At 39.1% G+C, this 26735-nt stretch overlaps 1 protein-coding gene across 1 annotated transcript in view; it reads right to left on the bottom strand.

The window, feature by feature from the left end:
* The window catches only part of ANK3 (ankyrin 3), a 333563-nt gene that overhangs the window by 208436 nt on the left and 98392 nt on the right, over positions 1–26735 (bottom strand). The window contains exons 2-7 of the mRNA XM_078076917.1: positions 18603–18704; positions 18093–18191; positions 17784–17882; positions 9685–9783; positions 4962–5147; positions 3004–3102 (exon numbers count right to left, since the gene is read on the bottom strand). Coding sequence (XP_077933043.1) covers positions 3004–3102; positions 4962–5147; positions 9685–9783; positions 17784–17882; positions 18093–18191; positions 18603–18704 — 684 coding nt within the window. The remainder of the gene's footprint in view (positions 1–3003; positions 3103–4961; positions 5148–9684; positions 9784–17783; positions 17883–18092; positions 18192–18602; positions 18705–26735) is intronic.

Raw genomic sequence — 26735 nt, 5'->3', positions numbered from 1 at the left:
CAGGTCTTCATGCAAGATCCAAAAGGAAATATTTGGGGTCTCTTCCATAGACATCGCAACATTATAATACACAAATCACAACCGACATCATCATAAAAATCAAGGGAAGGTGCAGTAAACAGGCAAGTGTGCTCTAAATGGGTGACGGGAATTGCAACTCAGAGGTACACATTCGCCATTGGCGAGGATCTGCCTTACTGCTGCATAAATTAGCTAGCCCTGCAGAGAAGCACAGAAAGCAATCTGTTCTGCTGTGTACTCCCTTCAGCGACACCATGTTTGTTTCTGCCTCGTATCTGTTTTGGAAGTGCATATCTACCAAATGCAGGAAATGCTTCCAGAAGAGCTGTCCTTGCTCCTATTCCCCAGCTCTCTCTGCCCACAGGTAGCCATTGTCTAGGCCATGTCCTCAGCCCACAGAGAACTATGAGACTGTATCTGCCTTTCTCCAACGATCTGTCGCAGCCAGCGAGCAGAAACCACAGCCCCTAAGACAAGGCTGCTGTTGGTTTTTAATTTACCTGTAACCACCTAATCCTCGCCTCCCTCAGACCCAGTTCCTGAGGCTTATGATCTGCAGCTAGCTCTTAGCAAGCAGGGCTTAATGAGCCTCCCTTCATTGTTCTGACCAGGTAAAATCTGTTCCCATCTGTGTTCTGGGGCGTCTTACTCTCCGCAGCTGTTCCAGCCACACCCCCGAGGGACGTGTGGTGCAGAAATTGCCCAATGAAACTGGGCAGGGAGAGGCCCCGGTCCCCAAGTGCAGATGCTGCGTTACTAGATAATAGAATTGCTAGAGATTTGGACCTAAAACGGGTTTCTTGAAGCTGTCTACAAAGACTAGTTCTTCTCAGACATCCAAAAGCAAGTCATCCATCACCAGCCGCAGAGGGGAGCCTTGTGTCGGGGTGTAAGGGACCACGCAGGCCTCCTACGAAGTACAATCAAATTACACCACAGCCTTCAGCTCAGAGTGCTGGTAGGCCTCATTAACTAGGGATGACTGGAGAAAACGCTTTTGTAAATCCATAAAAAGTCTCAATTTTAACATATTTTAAACAAAAACACAATGTGATTATTTTAACCCACAGGCAAGGTTAACAGCGATGTGGGTCTGAGATCCCCATTGATCTTTAATCAATAAATAAGCATTCGTTTGTAATTAGCACGTTCATTGTTTTAATGTAAATGGATGGTTTGGAATTGCTCGAAGGAGTCTGAAAATACTGTAATTTGTCCTCTTAGATCCCTTAAACATTGCCCCAATCTTCTTATTTTCAGCAGCATCAGGAAGTTTCTGAACAATGGCGCAAAGACAAACCTCAAACGCTACCCTGACATAAATTTCCCAAATGTCCTAATTAGAAGATGTGACTTAATGAGGTTTTCATTATACTGTGCATTACAGAAATAAAACCAGAAGAACGCATCTTCAAGACAAGAACTTCAGTTTTCGCAGCGACGTGCCCCTGTGCACGAGGTGCTTAACTTTGTCCTTCAAAATTTCAAATTAGGCTTCAGGTCAGCCATGTCACTGAATGCCAGGGACACGCACCGTGCAGGAATAACACACTCTGCAGTGCCAGGAGCTGACGGGCGCTCCTGAGTCATTTAAACCGATCAAGGCTTTCAGCAAGCCGATGACAAGAGGGCAGGAAATAGCTTTTATATCAGTACAATCTGAGTTCTTACTAATTTTTATAGAACTAATGAGTTATAAGAAGAGAGGGAGAAATGAACACCTGGAGTCGCGTAAGGGAGACAGAAGGCTGGAGTGACCGGGAGCTTTCCTAGCCTGCCTTTCCTAATTTGCTGGCTCTGGGATCCTGGACCAGCCGCTTCTTATTGCTAAGCTTTGGTTTCTTCTCTAAAACATGGATAAATAACACTTTTCTTGATATTCGAATAAATGAGATAAACGTGCGTAGCCTGGCATCTGCCACACAGGAGCGACCTCAAAGATGGTATGACTTCTACTGCTGTTGCTAAAGCTAGTACTAGTATATGGCCTCTCTCCGATCTCATCTAACCCCATTTTCCTCCCACGAGTAAGGTTCTAGCAAAAACACCACCTCACACGCTATGCTCGGAATCCCAGTGCTGATGCCGTACTTGCCACCAACGTGTCGGGCCCTGTGCCCTTCTAATTCCCACAGTCACCCCCTGAGGGAGTGGTGATATTATTTTATTGTTATTATTCAATTTCATAATTCACACACCGTTTCATCTTATCAATGAGGAAACTGATGGACCCCAAGAAAATTTAAAGCCAAAATTGGAACCCAAGGAGTCTGAATCCTGAGCCCACACTATCAGGCTACTCCTCTATCCTGCTTCCTCCTTCCTTTCTATTTCTATTTCCGATGATGAGGTGTCTCAGGATCAGGCCCAGCACCAGACTGGTGTTTACACTCAGAACACTACTACTCTGGACGGCTGGGTTGCTATCGAGGGATACACATGATACTGTAACTCCTTTCTCCAGGAATATGAACTTAGTCGGGGTACGGAAACTTGTGACTCATTATGAAAGTCTGTAGCGGACAGACGATGAAAGCAAAAGACGGTCTCTGTGTTTTGGGTTCTGAAGTTTGGATCTCATCCAGATATTTCACTCTCTTCTCATCTGCAAGGTCAAGACCCTGCTAGCTAAAGCACTCTTAGTGCCATCTGACCCATTTCTAACAGTCTCAGAAATTTCTACCTGGGGAAGGGTTTGTACTTTCCAGTTGTGATTCCTTGAATCGCATCTGCTACATTCACGTATATATGTATCCTCCCCTCCCCCCCACCCATGATCATGGCTTATTTATCCTGTTAGGAAACAGGCACACCTGTCTAAAAGCAAGAACATGCAGTAGGAGAAGTCGACAATCACAGCTTTCGCTGACTAGTAGGTCGGACCTAGAGGTCAGTGGTCCCAACCCCCTCCTCCTGTCAGGCAAGGAGGGCTCAGAAGGCTTTCACATGCTTTCAGGGCGGGTCCTAGCGCCCTGCTCTTACCCTCGCAGTGAAGTCCACAGCAGCCGCTCGGTTTAACAGCAACGTGGCTACGTTGATATTTCCATAGTGAGCAGCTATGTGGAGCGGAGTGAAGCCACTCTGCAAAGAAAACATAGCAGACATTCAATTGATTCCTGCTGGCCCCTTGTCCGACACATTAATACCATAACCCTGCCCAAATCAAAGGGAGGAAGCAAAATATGCTGAGGTCCACATTCCATTCTGTACTAGGTTTCTTTCAATTAGTGCCAATTGTTCATAGGGTTTCAAACAAACGCCCAACTCATAGGCAGAGGAATAACCAGGAAGGAACCAAGGGTGCAGACTGAATAATTTTAGTAACTCGGTAGCAGAACTATACAGAAGCCAACGTTTCAAAACATCAAAATAGGGCTGACAAGAAAAATCTATTGCTTACAGAAGGTTTGATTAATACCACTGTTTTATTATCGATGATAGAATTGTCCATTGAAACTCTTTGTCGAAATTCAATTTGTTTAATATATTCAGTATGGAGTAAATGCCAATCTTAATGACAAAAGCAATTTTGGGGAAGAGAACTACAATTGGTCTTGTATAACGGGTGATTGCATTTTAGAAAGAATCCACAAGCTGGTCTCTTTATTAGCAAATGCCTATTCATTTTCTCTAGCTTAGTCATACCAAGGTCATTTTACTTCCTTAAAAAATGCTAAAACATGCAGCGATTCACTTAGTCCCCAAAGATTGAAACCTTATAGGAACTAGATGCATTTCTAGATTGTTAGCAAGCTTCTTAGCCATGCTAGCTATCTTACTGAGTCTTGTGGGGAGGGTGGGAATATTGGTACCATTCAGAGGTAACTTTCATTTTGCTGACACCACCGAGGCTAAGTGTCATGCAGAACTCTAAAGAATCAGTCCTGGAGGAGTAGAATGACAGGGTTGTCTGCAGCTTTAGGTAGAGCTGATAAGCATCTAAAGCATCAAAACTCTTCATCTCACCCAACTCTATTGCGACATCCTTCATTCTCAAGGATTCCTCATTCTTCCTTTCCAACACCAGGTTCAGCTGCAGAAAGCCCTGGTAATCAAACTACTATCTTCTCTGGCACATGCTACTTTGGGGGCGGGGACATAAAGCAGGTATCTAGCCTACAGAGGCGATGCAAAGAAGGAGGGAAAGAAATGAGGCAGCAGCACTAGGTAATGGGAAAATGATGATGCAGACAGAGATTATATGCATATGTTTATATATATATTATATATATACCTCTGTTGTTCTATTCACCACCATCTAGGTTAACACATTTGGAAGCAAAGAAGAGGAAAAAATGAACGGTTAGTTCGCTCTTGGTGACATGGATGGCAGCAAGCTCATGGCAGCTAAGTAATGAGGATGGAAGCTCTGGTGGGAGCACAAGAGGCACAGAAAGAAAGCTAGACCGAATGGACGGCTACACAATGGCCTGTTCCAAATGCCACATTTCCTTCACAGAGACCTTCAGGTCACACATGTCAAGGCAATGGCAACGTTCGGCCGGGACTCTGGCTGCCGGCACGCTCTCTCCACAACTGATCAATACTCAGTGCATTGCCTCTCATCTCAGATACCAGCCAAAGGTTTATTTGTGCACATTGTGGTTAGCATTTTGTAATTTTCCACCCTGGTGTTTGAGCTGAAGTGTTGGATACATTCAAAATACACGTTAGAAGGAAGGAAACTACCAGGTGCCTATAAATGGACCTCGGATGTGGCCTCCCTGTTAGCATGCATCAGGCAGCATGCACGGTTACCTCCTAGCTGGAAATGCTGAGGGGGCCGCGCCTTCAATCGGCTGACTTGGACACGTACTGTCCTTGCTCCCAGTGAGGTTAAGGCTTTGGGGTAAGCTTGCCAAAAGGGAGACCAGGCATTCTTACAGCGTGGGTGCTAGCGCAGGAGAGCGCATGGCCGGCTGCCCGCCTTCACGCCTCACCTTTGACTCCACGTCTGCATTGTTGTCGTTCTGCAGCAGCAGGGCCGCGGCCTTCGTGTCGTCTTTTCGGGCAGCGATGTGAAGAGCTGGAAGACGCACTTTTCCTTTAGTGTCATTCTCTAGCAGGAGGGAAACGACTTGATCGTGACCTTGTTGCAACGCTACCGCCAATGGTGTGAAGCCATCCTGCAAATAAATGGATGGGTCAAGATTGGCCCTCACGGACATGTTCTTTTTGATTAACAAATAAGAATGCAACCAAGCGACCAATTTTTGTTTAAAGCTACCATATTCAAGAAGGGGGGGACATCGGAGGGGGAGACGAACCACGAGAGACGATGGACTCTGAAAAACAAACTGAGGGTTCTAGAGGGAAGGGGGTGGGAGGATGGGTTAGCCTGGTGATGGGTATTAAAGAGGGCACGTTCTGCATGGAGCACTGGGTGTTATGCACAAACAATGAATCATGGAACACTACATCTAAAACTAATGATGTAATGTATGGTGATTAACATAACAATAAAAAATAAAAAAAAAGAAGCTACCATATTCAAGTAGACAGATATGTGAAAAGACATATATATATGTATATGTCTATAAATACTTGTTTATATTTATATATTTACCAAAGCAGAAAATAATAAAAAAATTTGTAATAAGTTTTTGGGTTTTTTTCTGTTAAAAAGTAATACACATTAATTGGGTAAATCTTGAAAATACACAAAAGTACTACATAAAGAGGAAAAAGATACCATAATTTCAATATCCAGAAAATAACTGCAGTGAAAACAATATTTCAGGTTAAATCCAGGTAAATTTTTCCAAGGATCTTATTTAATTAAGCTATAAAAATTTCCCCCGATATTTCAAAACTGGGGGAGAGGCCTGTCTGCTTCCTCATTGCACCTTGATGCCTAGCACATATCTGGTGGCCACTCTGTATATGTTAATTGGTGAACCATAGTAACCGCTGTTTTAAGAAAGGTCTTTATGAAACACTCTTGGCTTCTCTGACCAATGAAGGGAGAAGACACAGGGATCATGCAAAACAGGACTAGAATAAATTGAGATAATACACTCAGGTCTGTGCATTTTGAGCCTTCCCACTGTATTGCCCTGGGACTTGACAGAGAGAAGACAGCTACAGATTTTGCTGTGGTTAAGTAATCTGTGGATGATCTAAGGTTACTGACAGTGGAATAAACAGCATGGAGTAGAAAATCCTAAAACTGGCTCGAATTTGAATTCTTCTATGCTTTCATTGTCATGCACTCAAAAGAACATTTATAAATTATTTTTATTAGAGAACTGGCAAGTAAGGTACTTATTTTACTTGGGCATGATATTTTATATCGGTAAGCCTTGTGCTACAAGCAGAGGGCTACTCCAGTGGAAGGGTGTTCATACGGGAGAAAGAGAAAATCTAGTGACTTGCATACTAGTGTCTTGTTGGTCTTCCTAAAAGACCACTTTCATCATTCTTTTCCTTGCTGGAAAATCAGACAAGGGCTCCTATCATTTTTTTGACTGAATGCACATCAGTATATTTATATTTAAGGATGTGTAAAATATTGGCCCCAAACACCTAAGGGACACTATTGCCCAGATTCTTCTCATATAAATCCTTTCCTGCAGTCTCCTTATTAACTGCGGTGTGCAAACTATTTCTACGCTGGCTTCTATACTCATGCCATGCCCCCACCCTGCAATGTCCTCCGCCTCACTCTACATATACAAATTCTGTCTATTCTTCATGCTTCGAGAACCAGCTGAAGTTCCATCTGCCCCTTTCAACTTTTCCAGGGAGACCCAATAGAGGGAAAGGATGATCATTAACGTAGCTAGAAGGACTTTCCCTGCAGCCTTAAGAAAGGCTGAAAACAACCAAGACATTACCAAAAGAACATCACAGGTTTACCCTTAAGGGCATGAAGTTTCGAATGCAATTTAATGTTATGAGAAAAGTAATCTACATAACTATGTAAATATATGACCTCATTTTCATAAAGATAAATATGTGCGTTGTGTACATATACCAAAAGGTCTTAAGGAGTAAACAAAATGTTATCTCTAGGGAAAATTAACAGTGGCTTTTTCTTCTTTTTGCTTTTCACTTTACTTTCTCATTTACTTAATCTATTACTATTACAAAACAAAAGAAAAATACATTTTTTAAAGGACAGAATGGTCAAAGGAAAATTGTGTATTAAGAGTGAACGTGAAACCTGGACAAAATGTAAGGGGTAAAAATGACAGCCCGCTTCTGGTTCTGAATCAAAACTAAATGGCTATATTTTCTGTTAATATGAACTTGTAAGCCCATAGGGCCTATACATAAAGGAAACCACTTTGCACCAGAAAATAAACTGCAACAGAGACCACAGCACCCACAAGAATGTGCTTCCTGCAATAAGCCAATTAAAGAGACAAAGATACCAGCTCTAAGGTGTCAATAGCTAAAATTAGTAGCTCCCGATTTTGGCTCCAAACCTAGTTTAAACAGTTTGGTTCTCTCTGTGCAGTTATTCTTAAAAGAAAAATACATGGGGCACTGGGGTAGCTCAGTCAGTTAAGCAGCCAACTCTTGATTTCAGGCTCAGGTTATGATCTCAGGATCCTGAGATCCAGCCTCGAGTCAGGAGGGGAATCTCCCTGCGCTCAGTGGGGAATCTGCCCGAGATTCTCTCCCTCTGCCCCTCCCCCTGCCTGTCTGCTCTCTCTAAAATAAATACATAAATCTTTAAAAAAAAAGAAGAAGAGGAAAAATACAAGCCAAAAGGAAACATGACAGAAGCTCCATGAGAACCTCCATGCCTTGTGCAGTATCTGGAACATAATGGGTGCTTAATAATTACTTGTGGGGTAAATGAACAAATACTTTAACCTAATGCTTCAGAATCTTAATTAGTAAAAGAAGGAAGATATATATGGAAAAGATAGGGTATACAGTACATAGTTAATACAGAAAAGGTTTTAAAAACCACAATCAGGCCAAGGACGTAGCAGTAAGTTGGACTTACTTGCTTCTAAAGGAGAGATACTTAGTGATCTGTACATCACAGTCTAAAAAGACTACCTTCTCCTTCACAGGCCAAGAAAGTACTATGAAATCACTTTCATTGGGATATTTATATTATTTAATATTTCCATCAAAAAATGGGAATGGATTTTTCTCTTATCCAACACATAAGCACTGCTCTATGCCTACCAAATGTGTGTTCTTTTCTTATCGACCAGTAGTTACTTCTTACCTACCCTTAAGAATATTATCACAAAAACAATACATTCTCATGATAAAAATCTTCAACAGTATGGAAGGGTATAAAGTGAAAAGTAAATCTCCCTCCCACTGCTCAGAATAAACCACTGAGAACAATATGGATATTTTCTTCTATCAGCATCTATAGTCTTGCCTCATTTTTGATGATGCTGAATAGCATTTTATTGTGTGAGTATCACAATATTATTAAACAGGTTTCCTACTGGTGCATATTTAGGTTCGTTCCAGTTCTTAAAAAATTGTTCATACTCATTCTGTTGATGAACTTCTTGTATACTGTTTTTGTATCCCCCTCTAATATATCTGTAATGTAAATTCTTAGAAGAAACAGAATTGCTAAGTAAAAAGGTACATAAACACTAACTTTTGACAGTTACTGTTAAATGGTCTGCAAAAGCGTTGCAACCAAGGATCAACTTTACCACCACTGTAGGAAAGCTCCCATTTCTTCTACTCTTCAAATTCTTTTTCTCAACTCCAGGGCGAAAGACTGGATCTCATTTTTTAACTGATTAATAAATTAATATTTCTTTGACTATGAGTGAGGATGTGATATTTTCATACATTTATGGTCATTTGTATTTCTTTTTGTGCGAACTGCCTCTTCATTTATTTAGTGGTTTCCCCAGAAAGCACGATCTCAAAAGCTGGGTGAGGTTATATGCAATTCCTCTATCATGATCTTTCTTGTGCCATTTGGCAAACATGTCAGAATTTAAGAAGAGCAGTATTATGACAGGGATAATCCTGCATCTGCTTTCATTATTTTGTTAAAAATAGAGAATACTCAAATGTTGATCTTTTAATATTAGCAATATAGTTCTAATGATACACTTCACAAGGGAGCACAATCTTCCATCCAGTTTAGTTTAAAAAATAAACTGTATTACGTTAGGACAGTCCCAACGACTTAAGTAACTTTTTATTTTAAAACAACTCTTCTATTCAAGACTGCAAAAATTTCTTCACTACCATGTTTATGTAACACTTAAAAACATATAATAGTTTTGTTGAAAAGTGTGAATTAAATCTAGTTAACTATGTAAATTCAATCATTATAATTACGCTAACTTATATTTGGAAAAAACAGTTTTTAAACTTGTCGTACTACAAACATGTTTCAAAAACAGTGGTTGACTTTGAGGCAAAATTATAAGAAATGGAAAAGTGTTCTAAAGCAAATATGTAGATATTAAACAAATAGCTCAATTATAAGGTAGAGCCAGGCATTTAAGAGCAGAAAAGGTATCTGTGCAATGGAAGATTCTTTAAAAATTGAAAATAGACTTTCTAGTGTATTTCATAAACATTGAAGAATCCTCACATTAATATATGACTGTAATTAAACTCTAGTGGGACAAATTCTCCATGCTATAACTCCAGGCTTACAAAATGTCCTGCACCCATGTGAACTTACCCACAGGAAGAACCAACATGTCTTACCTCTGTGGCTAGGCTCTGGCTTGCACCATTGTCAAGAAGAAACTTGACAACTTCGAGGTGGTTTTCCTGGGCTGCCATATACAATGGCGTGAAACCATTCTGCAAAAGAAGAAATGAAATGTTTCTATGTTTGTCTGTGGCTTTATTATAGGGCCAATCTAGTTTTCCATGGTACTGATATTATATGTTCCAGAAAATGCTTGGGTATAATAATTTTAATGATACTTTAATGCAGATATTCATATTTATTAAAAAGCCTAAGCATGATAGTTTAACCAGAATTTATAACTGTATTTCAAAATTATAGTTCATAATTTATAACTTGAGTATAGTTCATAGTTAATAGTGTATAATTCACACCTATCCACTTTAGATAAATAAGTACATCTGTTTAATCATCAGCCTCTTACTGAGCACCTACCAGGAGTAAAGAATTTTCCTAGATGATATGAGGATATGAAGAAAAATACATTTGGTCATTGTCCCAATGAGTTTTTTCCCCCATACCAATAATTACCTACTTTAAATAAAAGGTTTAATACTCTCACATAAAATTAAGAGTCTGAAATATTTCCTAATTTGGAAGGAATTTATATTAATTTCAAGGAGCTTCAAACTCACCATAGGTGAGGTGACTTGGAGCAAAGGAAAGAACATCAATATGCAAAAGGGTATATACTTCAATTTCAAAACAGAATTCAATTAGTAGTTGATTTTTTGTAAGTTTCCTGCCTTGCATTTTTTTTTTTTTTGCAAAGATGTGGTAGTTTCATGTTCAGAATACACACATACGCATTCATATGTACATATATGTACACACAATGTATAGGTATGTATTTATGTTTGTCTGAAACGTGGCCAACTGCCAAAGAACCTGGATTCAAGTACATGAATGTGTACATTGCATCTTAAGCTTTTTATTAAAATATGTTGCTTGGGTGTCTGGGTGGCTCAGTCCATTAAGCATCTGCTTTAGGCTCAAGTCATGATCCCAGGGTCCTGGGATCGAGCTCTGCACTGGGCTCCCTGCTCCACGGGAAGCCTGCTTCTCCCTCTCCCACTCCCCCTGCTTGTGTTCCCTCTCTCACTGTGTCTCTCTGTGTCAAATAAATAAATAAAATCTTTTAAAAAAATATGTTGCATATGTGTGATTGTTCTCTAGAACAATTTATTTCACATCTATGAAATACTTTCATATGTTGTCTATGTAATATTTTTAAATCTTACTGCAAAACATATCAAAACATAGTTTTCAAACTATAGCAAATTTTCTTTGAATAAATTTTTCAGAATACAATTCTATTTAACTGAATGTTCTGGAAATTTTATTGTATACATTATACAATTGGAAAGAATAAAAGTAAATATATTCTAAATAAAATGTACCAACTATTACTCAAACTTTTGTGGATTCAAAAGGTTTAGGTCCATCATTATAAATATCATTTACTATATGATTACCTTACTAATCTATAATTCAGGCTCTGGTGACATCACTTTTTTGGCTTTTAGCTGCGAATTTAAAAGTAAGTTAAAAAGATCCTTGAGCTGATGATAAAAGTGATGTCACATAACAAATCTACCATTCTCCCAAATCTACCATTCTTTTTTTTTTTTTTTTTTTTTTTAAAGATTTTATTTTATTTATTTGACAGAGAGAGAGGGAGACAGCTAGAGAGGGAACACAAGCAGGGGGAGTGGGAGAGGGAGAAGCAGGCTCCCGGCCGAGCAGAGAGCCCGATGCGGGGCTCGATCCCAGGACCCTGGGATCATGACCTGAGCCGAAGGCAGACGCTTAACGACTGAGCCACCCAGGCGCCCCCCAAATCTACCATTCTTATTCATCAGAGGGTTCCTCTATTCTACTTATTCTATTTTACACATAATTGTAAAAAGCTAGGTTATCCAGTTGCCAAGCTCCAAATCAGAGACACGAAATTAGAAGCAGTAGAATATGACACAGCATTCGAGCTTCTTCCCTTTAAATTATCTACCTACTGACATCACTGAAGTTCATTGTTACTCTGTTCTATCATGAAAGGTTTTATCAACATCAAACATGGAACATGGAATAACTGCAACACAATGTGTGTGTACACGTGTGTGTGTGCATGTTTGTGTGTATGTGCCTGGAGTGTTTCATCTTTGTCACTCTGCCCAGACCTATGAGGGAAACTGACAGGTAGTTTAGGATTACACTTATATTGCTATTTTTTTGTTTCCTTCATTTGACCAAAATGGAAGATCATTTTATCCTTGGTTGAGTTAAATATCCTTTAAAAACCAAAACAAACAAACAAAAAAAAACAAAAAAAAAAAAACAAAAAAAAAAACCAAAACAAAAGAAAAAAAAACTATTGAAAATATTAAGGAAGAAGAGAAAGATAAAAACCAGGGTGGATTTTTGTGATAGCTCAGTGAACTATAGGTATCTGTCTTTCTTCATCAGCTGAAATTTCTAGATGGAAGATTCAGATTTTAGGAGTAAAGCTCTTAAGAAAAATCTTGAAAATGGATGTTATTTTCTCAGCTTCAGGGCAGGGTTTTGCTGTAGTTCACGATTATCTAAGGAACACTGATCTATCTATAAGTATCTGGCTTCTGGCCCGATGTATGCAGACTGTTCTTGAGTTTATCTTCCAGAACCAAACCTTTCATGACCCAGGAAGATAATCCAAGACCAGGTACTGAGGTTTAAAAGATGCTGTTTTTACAGACCTGGAGCTTCCAAAGAGTGATTCTTAAGAATCACAACTTTTAAATCATTCCATATGCCCTTTTCACAACAGCAGAGTGAACTGTGGAACTGGAATTACTCAAAAATAATACATAGATAAGGATCACAACCAGATTGAGCCCTGTAATTCACTGTTTTCCACAATTGCTTCTCCTCTTTTTTTTTTTTTTTTGAGTGCTGCCATTCTATTGCATTGCCCAAAAGCTGGTCATTTTTGGAATGGTCACATTTTTTCATACTTTTTACTTTTATAAATTTTTATTGATATATAATTCACATACCATAAAACTCACCCATTTAAAGTGTACAATTTAGTGGGTTGTAGTATATTCACAAACTTGGGCAACCATCCCCACTATCTAATTCCAGAACATTTTCATCACTGCAAAAAGGAACTCTGTACCATTAGTATTCACTCCCATTCACCGCTCCCCATGGCCTCTGGCCACCACTCATTGCCTTCTATCTCTCTGAACATTTCATATAAATGGAATCACACAATATATGGTGTGATGTATTGATATACATTGAATGGTATTGAATGGCCTCATTTTACTTCTGCTGTTCATATTGATAAAATGTTTTTGGTGTTTTTGTTTTTTCCTCCATAATGGAAATTTCCATTTTATAGGGGGTATGTATAGGCTTGTGTGTTTATTTTGTTTTGCTTTAGTTTTGGTCACCAAGCATCTGTTTCCCCTTCGGGCAATACTGCTCTGATTTTCTTTAGGGGACTACCTCTTACCCTGAAATGTAGGTAGCGCGTGTCTTGGCCATCTTTGAGAAAAATTAGCTTGCCCTTCTTCAACCACAGGGTAAACATATGTGCAGGACATCTTCTGTTTGCTCTTTCAGGTCTATTCTCTTTCTCAATTCTGTTTTCTGCGAAGTCCCCCCTCCCCACCTTGAACTGGTCTGTAAAGACCATATCGAAGGGCAACTCTACCATATAGCTTCTGATTACTCTCACCCCAACTATCTAGTTTCCAAAGCTTTCCAAAAAGCTTCTTTAGCTTTCTATTCTATGTGTTCTCCACATAATTTCAATAAATTCTCTTTTTTGCTCAAGTTAGTTTTAATCCCAATAACACCATTTAATACAAATCTCATCTATCAAGAAAGGATCAACATGGCATGAGAACACATGTACACTATTTAGTTATGGTTCTAGGGAGTAATTATAAGCATCCTTTGGAAAGACTGAATAAAAACATTACCATTACTCTCTCTTACAAAGAGGCTTAGGGCACAAGTAATTCAATGTGTTGTCATGGGACAACCTACAGCTGAAATGATTTTTTGTAAAATAGTATCTGGATTGGGAGAATGGTCCGATTTCAGAAAGAATGTTATTTTTCTCTTAAGAGAAAAAAGCATACCACTGTTTTGTTTTGTTTTTAAATTAATTTCCTAACTTAGGAAATTTCCAAAACAAAGAGCTGGCCAAAATGGAACATATGGGTGCCCAATTTACAGTTTTTTTTTTTTTCTGTAGCAACAATAGACTCTATTTTCAAAAGGCAGAACAGCTCAAGATTGAGAAAGTATGCTCTTTCACACCTGATTTTATCCATTATCTTCAACACCTTTTGCTCGGAACATTTATTGTGGTGTTATCAAAAGCATGCAAATATGCAGACCTATAAATTTATAGATCAAACCGAAGCATGCTGCCTAATATCCACCCAAATAAAGTAAAGAAGAAAGTCCTCCTGTTATTCCATTTAAGTAAGGGCTGACATTTCATCCATGAACTTTTCTTATCAATCCTAGGTTCCTAGAGTCAGCCTGTGTACATCATGAAGTGCTCCTATGAATTAAAACGTTAAGGGCAGAGCGTCAGATTTACACTGATTTACATCTGATATTGATTTTTGTGAATGTTGGTTAGATTACAGGTGTGCTATAAGGTCAAAGGGCAGAGAGGCTCTATCATACCTATCTTCTGACTTCATCAAGACCTGACCTCCCCACCAAAGGAAACATTTAAAAACAGAAAAAGACCAAGGAGGCACTGCTTTAATCAAAGGGTCTTATCCTTTCTGAAAAGGATCCACAGAAACCCAGTACCTGTTTCACCCTGGACGGAGATGGGTGAGGACTGGGCAGATGGGGGTCAGGGATGGGAGGAGGCCCTCCACTTTGTCTTTTCATGCATTTTGATGGTAGAACCATGTGAATGTATTACCTATTCAGAGTTTAAATAAACACAATATAAAAATTTTAAAAAACAGCCCCCCCCCAAAAAAAACCCCATAGGGTCTTCTCACTGTTAATACTACTATGAAAATTTAGAATATTTTGATAGTTATGGTAAAATATTATTTGAAACAGACTTTGCTTCTTGATAAACACAGTTTGTGCCTTATATTACAGAATAAAGACAGAGAAGGAGAAAAGACTGAGGGCTGTCATTTGATGTGGCAGTTTGAGATTTTCCAATTGCAAACACTAGTAATCCTTGTTGCCATATTTAGTACAAAGTATGAAGGACTTAATCATTGTAGAGTTCTTTATAATCACAATTTAACTATCCAACCCAATTTCTTTCTCAGGGTAGGCCTAAATCATTTCTGGAATGTTAAGTAATATAAGAAAGAGTTAACTAACTTATTAAGATATAAGATCAAAGCAATGACAAAAATTAAAGTAACATCTAAAAATTCTTAGCTTACAGACCCTCAGTTTATAAGATCAGAACTTGATATTGTCCAATTTCATTTTTATTTTCAAGATAAGGAGAATTTTTATATGTAAGGAAGGTGGGGGACTCTCTTGGCACTAGTTCTTGTTGGCTATTACATATTACCTATTTGGTTAAAACTTCACTCAGACAGGGATGCTGTCTTTCTTGAATATTAATACTCCTGTGATGCTTTATGTGCTGACGCCTAAATGGAATTTAATCTCATGGCATTATCACTTGTCGTTCTTTGTAAGAGTTCCTATTGAAAAGCTGCTACCAGGAGTTATCATGGAAACCCCATTGTGCTGCATGGCCATCTTATTACTTATTCTGTCCAAGGAATGACGCGACTCAGAGGCACAGGGGGGCAGGTGTCCAGATGAAGGGGGCCTGCTTCACTGCGAACTGTCGGGGCAGGGCATGCCAAGCACAGCTGCAAGGAACAGGGAATTCTGCAGCCCATGTTCTTCTCCGTCACTTCATCATCACTAGGGAATGTGTATAAACTGAAATCAAATCGGGTCAGGATTTGATTTCAATTGCGGATTCTCTCCGACATCGTCAAGGAGGTTTAAAATTACGGCTGCTCTAAACATTGGTCAAGAATGTGTGAAATGTTTAAAAGAAGGAAGTTTATTTCTTCTCCCTTGGGGGGATAAAGGAAATGAAAACGGGATTAAAGAGTTCTCCCACTCTCTCAGAGCTTAACACTAGTTATTTTCCAGTGAAAAGATGTTTGAAAAGCATGATGCTTTGCTTATAGTCAGCTGGTCTGTATCTCTATCAATGGGCTATACTTGTCAATATTCAACTTTATATCATTCCCTTCTGGAAAAGCATTATTACTCTAAGTAAACCCTCCTAGGGAATCAGCATAAGTGGACCACGTATCAAAAACCACAAGGAACTAGAAAAGAATCAGATCAGACATACAAGAAATCACATGTTTGGAAGCGTTGTGCGGTTGCTTCTCCATGACACTAATATTTAACAGCATCAGCACCATGTTACTATGGCCGTAGTAACCATGGAGGAAGTCGCCCCAATTCCGTGGACCCATAAAATATAGGAGGCTCCTGTTAGCCAAAGATAACCAGTACTGAAGATGGCTGGGGAAATTGAGTACACTTAAAAATGGAAATCAAGGGCGCCTGGATGGCTCAGTTGGTTAAGCAACTGCCTTTGGCTCAGGTCATGATCCTGGAGTCCCGGGATCGAGTCCCGCATAGGGTTCCCTGCTCAGCAGGGAGTCTGCTTCTCCCTCTGACCCTCCCCCCTCTCATGCTCTTTCTATCTCATTCTCTCTCTCAAATAAATAAATAAAATCTTAAAAAAAATGGAAATCAAAAGGCCATAGTAAATAATGAAAAAAGTTAGATTGAGACTTTATTCTAAAAAACGAAACTAGCACCTGTAAAAGCAAGTTTAGGAATTAACAAAATATTGGTTATAACTGAAATTCATGTATGAGTTCTCACAATGAACAAAGACTAAACCAAATAGGATTTCTGTGGAGGAAAAGTAAAATTTTTCCAACAAAATTATATGATAGCTTGATGTCCTTTACTTTTTATTTTCACAGCATAAGTAAAAAGACAGCCTTTTTGCAAATGCATTTGCAAACCAAAGACCTCACCTAGGTTTTTTTTTTTTTTGGTCATTTAATCTTTTGATTTTCAAATCATTCTCATTTGAAACACTTATCAGGAAATCATCCTAATTCTTCACACATTGCTAGAAAACCACAATCCACGCTTAGTTGTGCACCCAGGGTTCTCCAACACCATCCCCCTAACTTCATGTCATCCTGTGTCTTTTGCAAAACTTGCGGTTTTGTTCTGTAATCAATTTGTTCAGTATCCAACTGCCTGGGGTACAGACGGACAAACAGGAGTACATGAAGGCATCCAATGAGAAGGAACACTTGAGTAAGGACCAGTTTTAAAAATGGTCAGGTTCTTAGCAGATATTTCTGTGTTATGATGATGTTTGCTTTCCTATATAACCTCATTTCTGTGGAGACTGAAATAATGAAAAATTCGGATTATGAGGACCATTTTTAAACCTATTTTAAAGTAAATTCTTTTAGACTGAAAGTCTACCAAATGATAATCTAATTAGAACCTCATGCAAGACTCAGAGCACATAGGAGGTCCTACTGAATGAATCATTAGCTTATATCTGAAACAAAGAATCTGGAAATTTTAGTTTGGGGAATTCTGAAGTTTATTCTTTTTTTTTTTAATCTGTTTCAGGGAACAACAATGAGGCCTTACTTAGTTACTAAACAGGAATTAAGCAGTATCTCCCTTTTTTCAACTAAATAAAGCACTGAAGTATAATGAACTTTTAAGAGCATTTCCTCATTTATAGGAATTCTCATTTCCTTTGTACTGAGACTACTGAGGTACTGAGAGTAGACCTGAGCTAGCATCCTAAAATAGTGTAAGACTCTACATTACAGATAGTCCCTAAACATTTGTGTCTATGACTACCAGTCCAGTTTCATAGATGGATGACTTTAAAAAATCTCTCTCACACGTAAAGAGGATATATATGAATTTAAATAATTTGCGACAATTTATTCATTGAATTGTATTCTTAGAGGATATAGGACTTGGCCCAAAGAACATCTATAAATTATAACATTTATTTGCAATAGAGTTGTAGGTTTACCTGAGATTGTGCATTGACATTGGCTCCATTTGTAACTAAGACTTTTACCACCTCCGCTTGCCCAGCCAAAGATGCTATATGCAAGGCTGTGTTTCCTTTCTGTAAAATGAAAAGATACATCAGCTCACCCTCTTTATTTCTCTATTTCAACATTTTATAAAATATGGAATCCCTCCATGTTTATAAGTTTCCCAAAGAGAACATGGTTGACAAGTATCTCATGAGAAGCTTGCCCTGATTCTTATCGAGGGCTGAATCCTCACTGAATTTGTCAAGTGACATAAAAAGCATTAAATGTGGGATACTGACCTTCGTAGCTGCATCCACATTGGCTTCTCTCTGTAGCAGTTCAGAAACAACTTCTACATGGCCTTCTTTGGAGGCAAGATGGAGAGCGTTCAACCCGTTCTGATTAAGAGTGAAGGGAAAGCTTTACTCAGCAGGTTGAGAATAGAGCAGCAAACTTTAGTCTACTTAGAACTCTGAAGATCATATCCCACCAACAATTACTTGTATGTGTGCAGTGCTGAAACTTGAATTAGGAATAAAGGTACTTAAAATTTAGGTGGGTTGTTCTGGTATCATTATTTACTAAATTTTAGGAATTATTAAAGGACGCCTACCTACATTTCTGAATGCTCCTTTAACAAAGCAGAATCATTTGAAAATACGAAAAAAAAAAAAAAAACAAAACACCCAAACTGGCAAAAAAAAAAGAGAAAGTCTTGGTAATAACTAATGAAAGATTCAAGGAGTTTATAGTCTGGATGTTTAAAATTTTAAGTCAAAAATTAAACAGCAACAATAACCACAACTAACCTGATTGCAAATGTTGATGTCAACCCCATTTTTTATGTAGTCAAGGGCCTTTTCTAGGTGTCCAGCTCGAGCTGCTCTTAAGTAACTTGCATTGGCATCAGACTAAAATAAAAAAGAAGGACATTTTGATGAAAAATGAAACTCACAGACATGTTAGAACTATTCAGCTTATACTCCAAACTAAAAAGAAAGATTTTTAAATTGAACTATTATATTTCTAACATGAAAATACTCTTAAAGGTCTTTGTAAAGTCACCAGGAAAAGGACAAATTCTTGAAAAGTTAGTTTCAAGTGTACAAAATTACCCCTTGTGTGATGTCATAACTGATCCTGAACTGAAAGAGAAAATTTCCCATACCACGTAGGTACCTTAAATCAACATACGATTCCTGGAGAGTAAAGAACAATCCCATTAACTTCCTGGTGGTCTGATTATGAAAATCTCACTATTCTGTTTTGTCAGAAACTTCACATCTATTCCATTCTTTCATATTTAACTATTATAAACAATTTTTCAATTCATAGCCTCACAAATACATTTAATGTTGTTATACTAGTTTAACAGGAATTTGGAGATGTTCTCTTGGATTTTCCTACAGCCCATAGCCAGATGTTGGAACACAGAATGTATTTGAAAAGCATTTATAAATGTCTACCCAAATTGTGAAGCATACTTTCCATATATTTTCAAGCAAGCTAAGGTCACCACCTGAGAAAACTCTATTAGGAGCATTAGCAGGAGCAAATAAATAAATACATATAAATTTAAAAACAACAAACTCCAAATCTGTAATTCATTCACCAAAAACTTACAACTCTTGCCTTTCTGCTAAACTCTAGTACCTACGATTGCGGGGTTGAAACCACCTACTAGTGAAATCTTTAACAGAAAAGAAAGACTTCAAAGTTGGATCTGCACATTTTGGAAAGGAGTCCTGATCCGTGTAGGACACCACAGAAGCAGGTTTTCCTGAAAGGGGAGCCAAAACCATCTCGCCGCTAGTTATCAATGCAATCATGCAGGGTGTGGCTTAAATAACAGAGGAGATTGTCTTCTTTCTGCCATTTGGTGAGTCCCTTCAAAGCCCCCGTTCACAGGCCACCTCATCTGGAAAGCCTTCCCAGACCTCCCAGGCAGAGATGAATGCTCAGTGCTCCCACAGCATTAATTTCATTAAGCCCTCTTGGTATTTCTCACACAGCATTATAGTTTTGGGTTTACCTGTCCTTCTTCCTCCCTAAATTGTAAGCCCCTTGAGAAGCAGAGGCAGATCAAGGGGCAGGCAACTGGAAAGCAGACAAGATGCCAATCTTTGAGGGATGCTAATTCATCCCTGGAAATGTAATTGAGCTGAAGGAAATCCCATCTCTCGGAAGGGTCTTTGGTTCTGGTGTGGGTCAATTTAGTTAAGATTTGACTTGCTCAGGTCCTCGAAGGAGAGGCCTCCATCTCTGTAGTGTCCACCCTTCTCATGTATAGCAGTATGCCTCTCTGAGGGACTATCCCTTTTCCTCTAAATCAGGCCTTCCCAAACTCAGCACCACTGGCATTTTTTTTTTTTAAGATTTTATTTTATTTTAAGTAATCTCTACACCCAACGTGGGGCTCAAACCCACAACCCAGAGATCAAGAGACACACGCTCCACAGACTGAGCCAGCCAGGTGCCCCTACTGGCATTTTGATCCAGGTAATTCTTTGATGTGGGAGGTAGTCCTGCTCGGTGTCGATGTCTACGAGCATTCCTGGCCTTTACCAACTATCCCCTATGTATGACTAGTAAATATGTATCCTGAATTGCCAAATTTCCCTTGGCAGCAGGGGAGGGAGGGACTTCCCAGCTGAGAATCACTGCTCTGAATAAAGAGTAAACCAATTTATTTACAGATTGTAGGCTTCCATAGGCTTAAATCTTTGGTCTGAGTTACCACATGCCTTGACCTACCACAAGCCAGTGACTATAGTATAACATTCATCTTTCTGTTTCCCCTGCAATTAGAAGCATCCTGGCCCATAGCAGGTGCCTACAAATGTCTTGTGAATGAATGAACCAATAAATAAGTAAATTGTGTGGAAGTAACTGTATTAATTAAAATACTGCCTGCAACACTACAGGAAGTCTTCTTCACAACAACAGCAGCTATTTCAATGGAGAACCTGCTGGAATACCAAGCTGACCGCCAGAGATGATAAACGAAGCCACTGAGTCAGGTACCTGGGAACACACGCAGCTATGGCCAAAATAAAACTGGGATTTGAATCAAGCATGCAGATCATTTAATCAGAGCTTCAAATAAGACAAAGGACAAACCAAAGTTTCCAGGAATTTCAAGAAAAATAAAATACGATTTTAAAAGAGGCTCACTACTTTGAGATGGTTAGGGTTTTCTTGTCTGGTTTAAAGTTCAGTTAGAAACAAATTCGCTATGTAAGGATGGCTCATTGTACCATAAAACATCATCTTCTTTGTGCTTGCTCAATGACTTATCAGTGTATTTGCCCAGAAGGGCTCTGATGCTGTTATGGGAACAAATGACATCAGTCTGCCTGGATATTTCAACTGCCAGAGATAACGGTGAGTAAAGCATCCCCAGTTCTGACTTAAGAGTGCATAAAAACAGCCGCTAAAGAAGTTCAAAAAGAGGTATCATGATTCAAGGTAAGCCTCTGCATTCATCCCACATCTGAAAAGTTTGGCAATTGTATATACCGTCCATTTACCTCTCAGAATTTTCCTACCAGACTCTCTAAAGCAAAGCCAACTACAAACAATATAAACCAAATTTTCTAATTCAGTGGTTCTCTACCTATTTGGAGTTCAGATTCTTTTGAGATTAACAAAAGTTACGAATAAATTCTTTTCCTCCAACAATTGCACATGTATGCATCCATACACCAAATCTGCATATACACATCAAATCTGCATGTACACACATAATTTGCACACTCATTTCATGTGGTTCAGGATTGCCAAGGCTTCTCATGGATTCCTGTTTAATAACACCTACTCTAGGGACGCTGGGGTGGCTCAGTCGGTCAAACATCTGCCTTCGGCTCGGGTCACAGTCCCAGGATCCAGGGATCGAGTCCCGCAACAGGCTCCCTGCTCAGTGGGGAGCCTGCTTCTCCCTCTGTCTGCTGCTGCCCCTGCTTGTGCGCTCTCTATCTTTCTGACAAATAAATAAAATCTTAAAAAAGAAAAAAAAAAGAACACGTACTTTAACGATAAAGGATTTCTGGCAGATACTTTCACTGTATCTATTTCACCCAGCGACCCTGGTACCAGATAATTCTCTGAGGTAGCTAGTTTATCACCGAGAACTTTAAGAACAAGAGGAAAGACACAATTTTTTTCTTCACTTTTCTCAGCCCTCTATTACATACAGGCATGCTGAACATACGAATACATAACAATCAGCCACTGTACACTTCAAAGAAAGAGTATGGGGGGAGGAAGAGGGAGGAAAATACAAAGAAAAAGCAAGAGGAGGAAAATGAAATCTGCCTTGAAGAAAAATGACGACTTAGGAAGTGAAGTTATTCATGGCTACAGAAAAAGAACCAAGATCCTCCATTTATTCTCAAGCACCTGTAAGCAATGCAGCCACATCTTCCTTCCATGAATATCCGTTGAATCCTGCCAGTGCGTTAGTCGTGCCAACACCTGGGTGTGCGGCGGCGAGCGCAACAGAACGGCACAAATGAAGACTCGCTTGCTTTCACCTCACTCTTAAACTTTTCCAAATCATGGTGCTTAGGCGGCAGGGTAAATAATGGATTCTTCACTATTTTATTTTCAAATTCTGCCTATAGTACCTATACCATGTTCTTTATTTCCTTAATGCTAAAATATATATAAGATTTTGTATTTGGCTCAGTATCAGTGTACTGCACCTCTTAGCTATTATTTCCTTAGAAACTTAGGAGTTACTCTTACCACAGGCTACAGACTGCTTTTTCATCTAAAATGTTCTATCATAACAATGCCTCTTAAGGCCAGTTTTAGACATAGCACTATGGAAGGAAATCAGGTCTCATGAGAAGCTGAGCTCTGCCACATGAAAAGTCCTACAGAGGAGGTCACCCCTAAGGAGTCAGTTGGCATAAAATGAATATAAGCAGATTGGTCAGCATTTTTTCCCCCTAGATGATCAAAGTCTGAAGGAAGAATCTGGAAAAATGATAATATCTTTCATCATCATTTCATGTCTTACCTACTTAGTCATTTTACTAGACAGGAAAGAAATATGAACCATGTGTGTTTTTCAAGGAAATAGCTGTAGGACAGAGTCAAGCAATATTATGGATTAACCTAATAACTCAGCATTCCCACCAATACTGGAATATTGATATTATTCAGCAGAAAGCAGTGATTGGAATGAATAAGCATTTCCCAAGTGCCAACCTCAGTAGTAAACTAATATTTCATACCTCTGACTATATGCTAGACACTATTATAAGTACTTGTAATAACTTCATTATATTAGTCACTTAATATACTATGTATTAATTGCATGAATCCTTATAATAAACTTAGTCCTTATAATATTTCCATGAAGTAGTATAGTGAATTGAATAGTATCTCCCCAAAATTCAAGTCCACTTGCAATCTCAGAACATAACATTACTTGGACACAGGATCTTTGCAGATATAATTAGTTAAGATGAGGTCAGACTGGATTCAAATGGGCCCTAAATAAAATGACTGATGTCTTTGGAAGAAGAAGAAAAGATACATAAATATAAAGTCATTATGTTGTACACCTCAAACCAATACAATGTTATATGTCAACTGTACCTCAAAAAAAAAAAAAAAAAAAGACACACAGATACATAATAGAAAACATGTAAAGATGCAGGAAGGGACTGGAGTTAAGTTGACAATAAGATAAACAATGCCAGGAGCCACCAGAAGCTGGAAGAGGCAAGGAAGAATACACCAGAGCCTTTGGAGGGAGTAGGGCCCTGTGGACACCTTGATTTTGGACTTCTGGCCTCCAGAACTGTGAGTGAATTATATTCTATTGTTGTAAGTCACCAAGTTTGTGGTGGTATGTTATGGTGGCCCTAGGCAACTAATACAAATAAAGTACTATTACTAGCTCCATTTTACAGGTGAGGAAATTGAGCTATAGACAGGATGCCTGATTTTCCCAGGGACGCACAGCTTATGAATGGCAGAAATGTAAACTCAGATAATCTGACTCCAGAGTCTAGGCTGTTAATCACTACTTTAAGAAAGGGCTTAAGGCACCTGGCTGGCTCAGTTAGTTGGATGTCCAACTCTTGATTTCTGCTCAGGTCATGATCTCAGGGTCATGAGATCGAGCCCCACATCGTGCTCCATGCTGAGGATGGAGCCTGCTTAAGATTCTTTCTCCCTCTCCCTCACCCACTCAAGCACGCATGTGCAGACTCTTTCCCTCTCTCAAAAAAAAGGGGGGGCTTAATAAGTGCTTGCTCCATAGTTTATGCTTGGCAACTCTTGGTTCATTCATTCATTCATCTTCTATCCATCCATCAGTCCATCCACCCATTAAATTAACTATGTAAGTACTTCCACATACAACAAACATTACTGAGAACCTATGTACTAATGTTAGAGACGTGAATCAAATTCCTCTGATTTTCTTATTTTTATTTGAAGGTCCCCAAATTTCCTAGCCACTCAGGTATACAACTTTGGTGTGAACCTTTTAACTGAGGTATAATTGACATATAATATCATATTAGTTTCAGGTATACAATGTAATGACTTGATATTTGTATATATTATAAAATGATCACCACAGTAAGTCTAGTTAACATTGGTCACCATCCACAGCTACAGATCGTGTGTGTGTGTGTGTGTGTGTGTGTGTGTGTGAGAGAGAGAGAGAGAGAGAGAGAAATGAGAGGTGTGAATCCTTGATTACTTGTTTCTTTTTTATTCTTTCCCTCAAACTCTCTTCCAGAAATTATGTATATGCTTCCTATCAAATATTCTGTCTCCAGAGGCTTTTATATTTTTTATCTTCCCTTAAAAAAGTACTTATCAGGGCACCTGGGGGGCACAGTCAGTTAAACGTCTGACTCTTGATTTCAGCTCAGGTTATGATCTCAGGGTCATGAGATGGAGCCCTAAGTGGGGTCCACGCAGCAGGTAGTCTGCTTGAGATTCTCTCTCTCTCCCTCTGCCCCTCCCCCCACTCTCTCTCTTCCTCTAAAAATAAATATTTTTTTAAAAAGTGCTTATACTGTGTATTATACATACAAAAGAATGCATGAAACATATGTGAACAGGTTAGAGAAAAATAAAGAAACGCCAGCATGCCCAGTAAGCTCAAGAATGAAATTTACAAGCTCCACAGACTTCCCTGACCAGCTCTCCAAAGGCATCCGCTGTTCTAGTTAATCATTCTCACGTCTTTCCTCATAGTTCTAACATCTATGTAAACCTCTCTAACCTAAATATTATGTAGTTGACTATCTTTGCATTGTCTATAAGAGGAATCCTACATTATGGATCCTTCTGTGACATACTTCCTTTGTGCACTATTGCATTTCTTAGAATCATCCATGCTGACATATGTAACTGTAGTCCATGTATTACGGCGGCTGCAGAAGATTCCATTATGTGATTGTAACACAATCTTTTTATCCACTGTGGAGTTGATGAATGTTTGAGTTGTTTCCAGTTTGGGTCTACTATGAACAGGGCTGCCGTGAACATTCTGGCACGAGCCCTGGTGCACACAGGCAAGGATTTTTAAGGTATATACCTAGTATCATAACTAGGTATGTGCTAACTCAACTTAACTAGTTAAAGGCAAATTGTTTTTCAAAGTGATTGTACCAGTTTACACTTTCTGTGGTTTGTGATTATTGATCATGATTTCATATTCCTTAGAAATTAATCTCTGGGAATTCTTTTAGGCCTGGGTTAATGACGCCATGTTCGTAAAAGGACTTTATGATTGCTTCTTCCAGTTGCCTAGAGGCACTATCAACCCAAGATTATTTTTAAAATAAATGTTTGCCTTGAGCATTTTTTGTTTTTGTTTTAAAAAACTACACAGATAAATTTAGACCTCAAACTGGTATGGATAGAAGGGATTCCTTGTGGTTACAAATTCTCAGGGAAGATTTTTTTTTTTCCCCTTCCAGCTGGTGACAAATTGAGACAGGCGAGTTTTTGCTACACTTTCTATGTGGTGGGTTTACTTCCTGTCCACCCTTATATTGGGAGCCACACCCTTCGGGGCCCAGTTTATTAGGGGATCTCTTCTTAGACTGTGCACTTTAGGCATGTTCTAGGCTTTGTCTCCTGTGCCCTGTGTTTATGCAGACACGTGAAACTGGTTCTTGCTTTCATGTCATTTTACCTCTATAGATCCCTTACTTTTGTGCCAGTTTATAAATACACTTCAGAGGACTTAGTTTTGTCATTATCCTAACATCTTAGCTTTCCTTATAGCTGGAAATATGCTTAACCTTTTTTTTCCCCATTCACCCTGCTCTAATTGCTCAGTTCAAACCCTAGCTGTGTGATGCCCAGATCATTCTAAAAACCTCTATGAGGGGGCGCCTGGGTGGCTCAGATGGTTAGGCGTCTGCCTTCGGCTCAGGTCATCCCAGGGTCCTGGGATCGAGCCCCACGTTGGGCTCCTGGTGCAGCGAGGAGCCTGCTTCTCGCTCTCCCTCTGCCTCTCTCCCTGCTCATGCTTTCTCTCTCTCTCTCTCTCTCTGTATCTCTGTGTCTCAAATGAATAAATCCAAAAAAAAAAAAAAAAACCTCTAGGAGGTTGTAGTCAGTACACTATCCCTAGTTGAATATTCCAGAAGTACTGAACATCGTTCAGGAGCTCACTGAGGAGCCGCTGGGGGTTCTGAGAAAATCATGACGAACGGCTGCAATTCAGCAGTTCAGAAACTTCACTAAGCATTTTATGTATATTATTTTTATACATGCATTTTTAGTGTTTATTTCTCAAAAATTCAGTCAGGACAGGAACCTTCATGACAGAGGTGAAAAACTGAGTTCCATAAAAAGTAAGTGGCTTGCCAAAGGTCACACAGCTAATAAATAAGCAGCCAGGATTGAAAGCCAGAACTGCTTGAGAAAAGCCCAAGCTCTCTCCTCTACGCCAGGGG

The sequence above is a fragment of the Halichoerus grypus genome, chromosome 7, assembly GCF_964656455.1.
Source record: "Halichoerus grypus chromosome 7, mHalGry1.hap1.1, whole genome shotgun sequence".
NCBI lineage: Eukaryota > Metazoa > Chordata > Mammalia > Carnivora > Phocidae > Halichoerus > Halichoerus grypus.
This window is presented reverse-complemented; position numbering and strand designations above follow the sequence as displayed.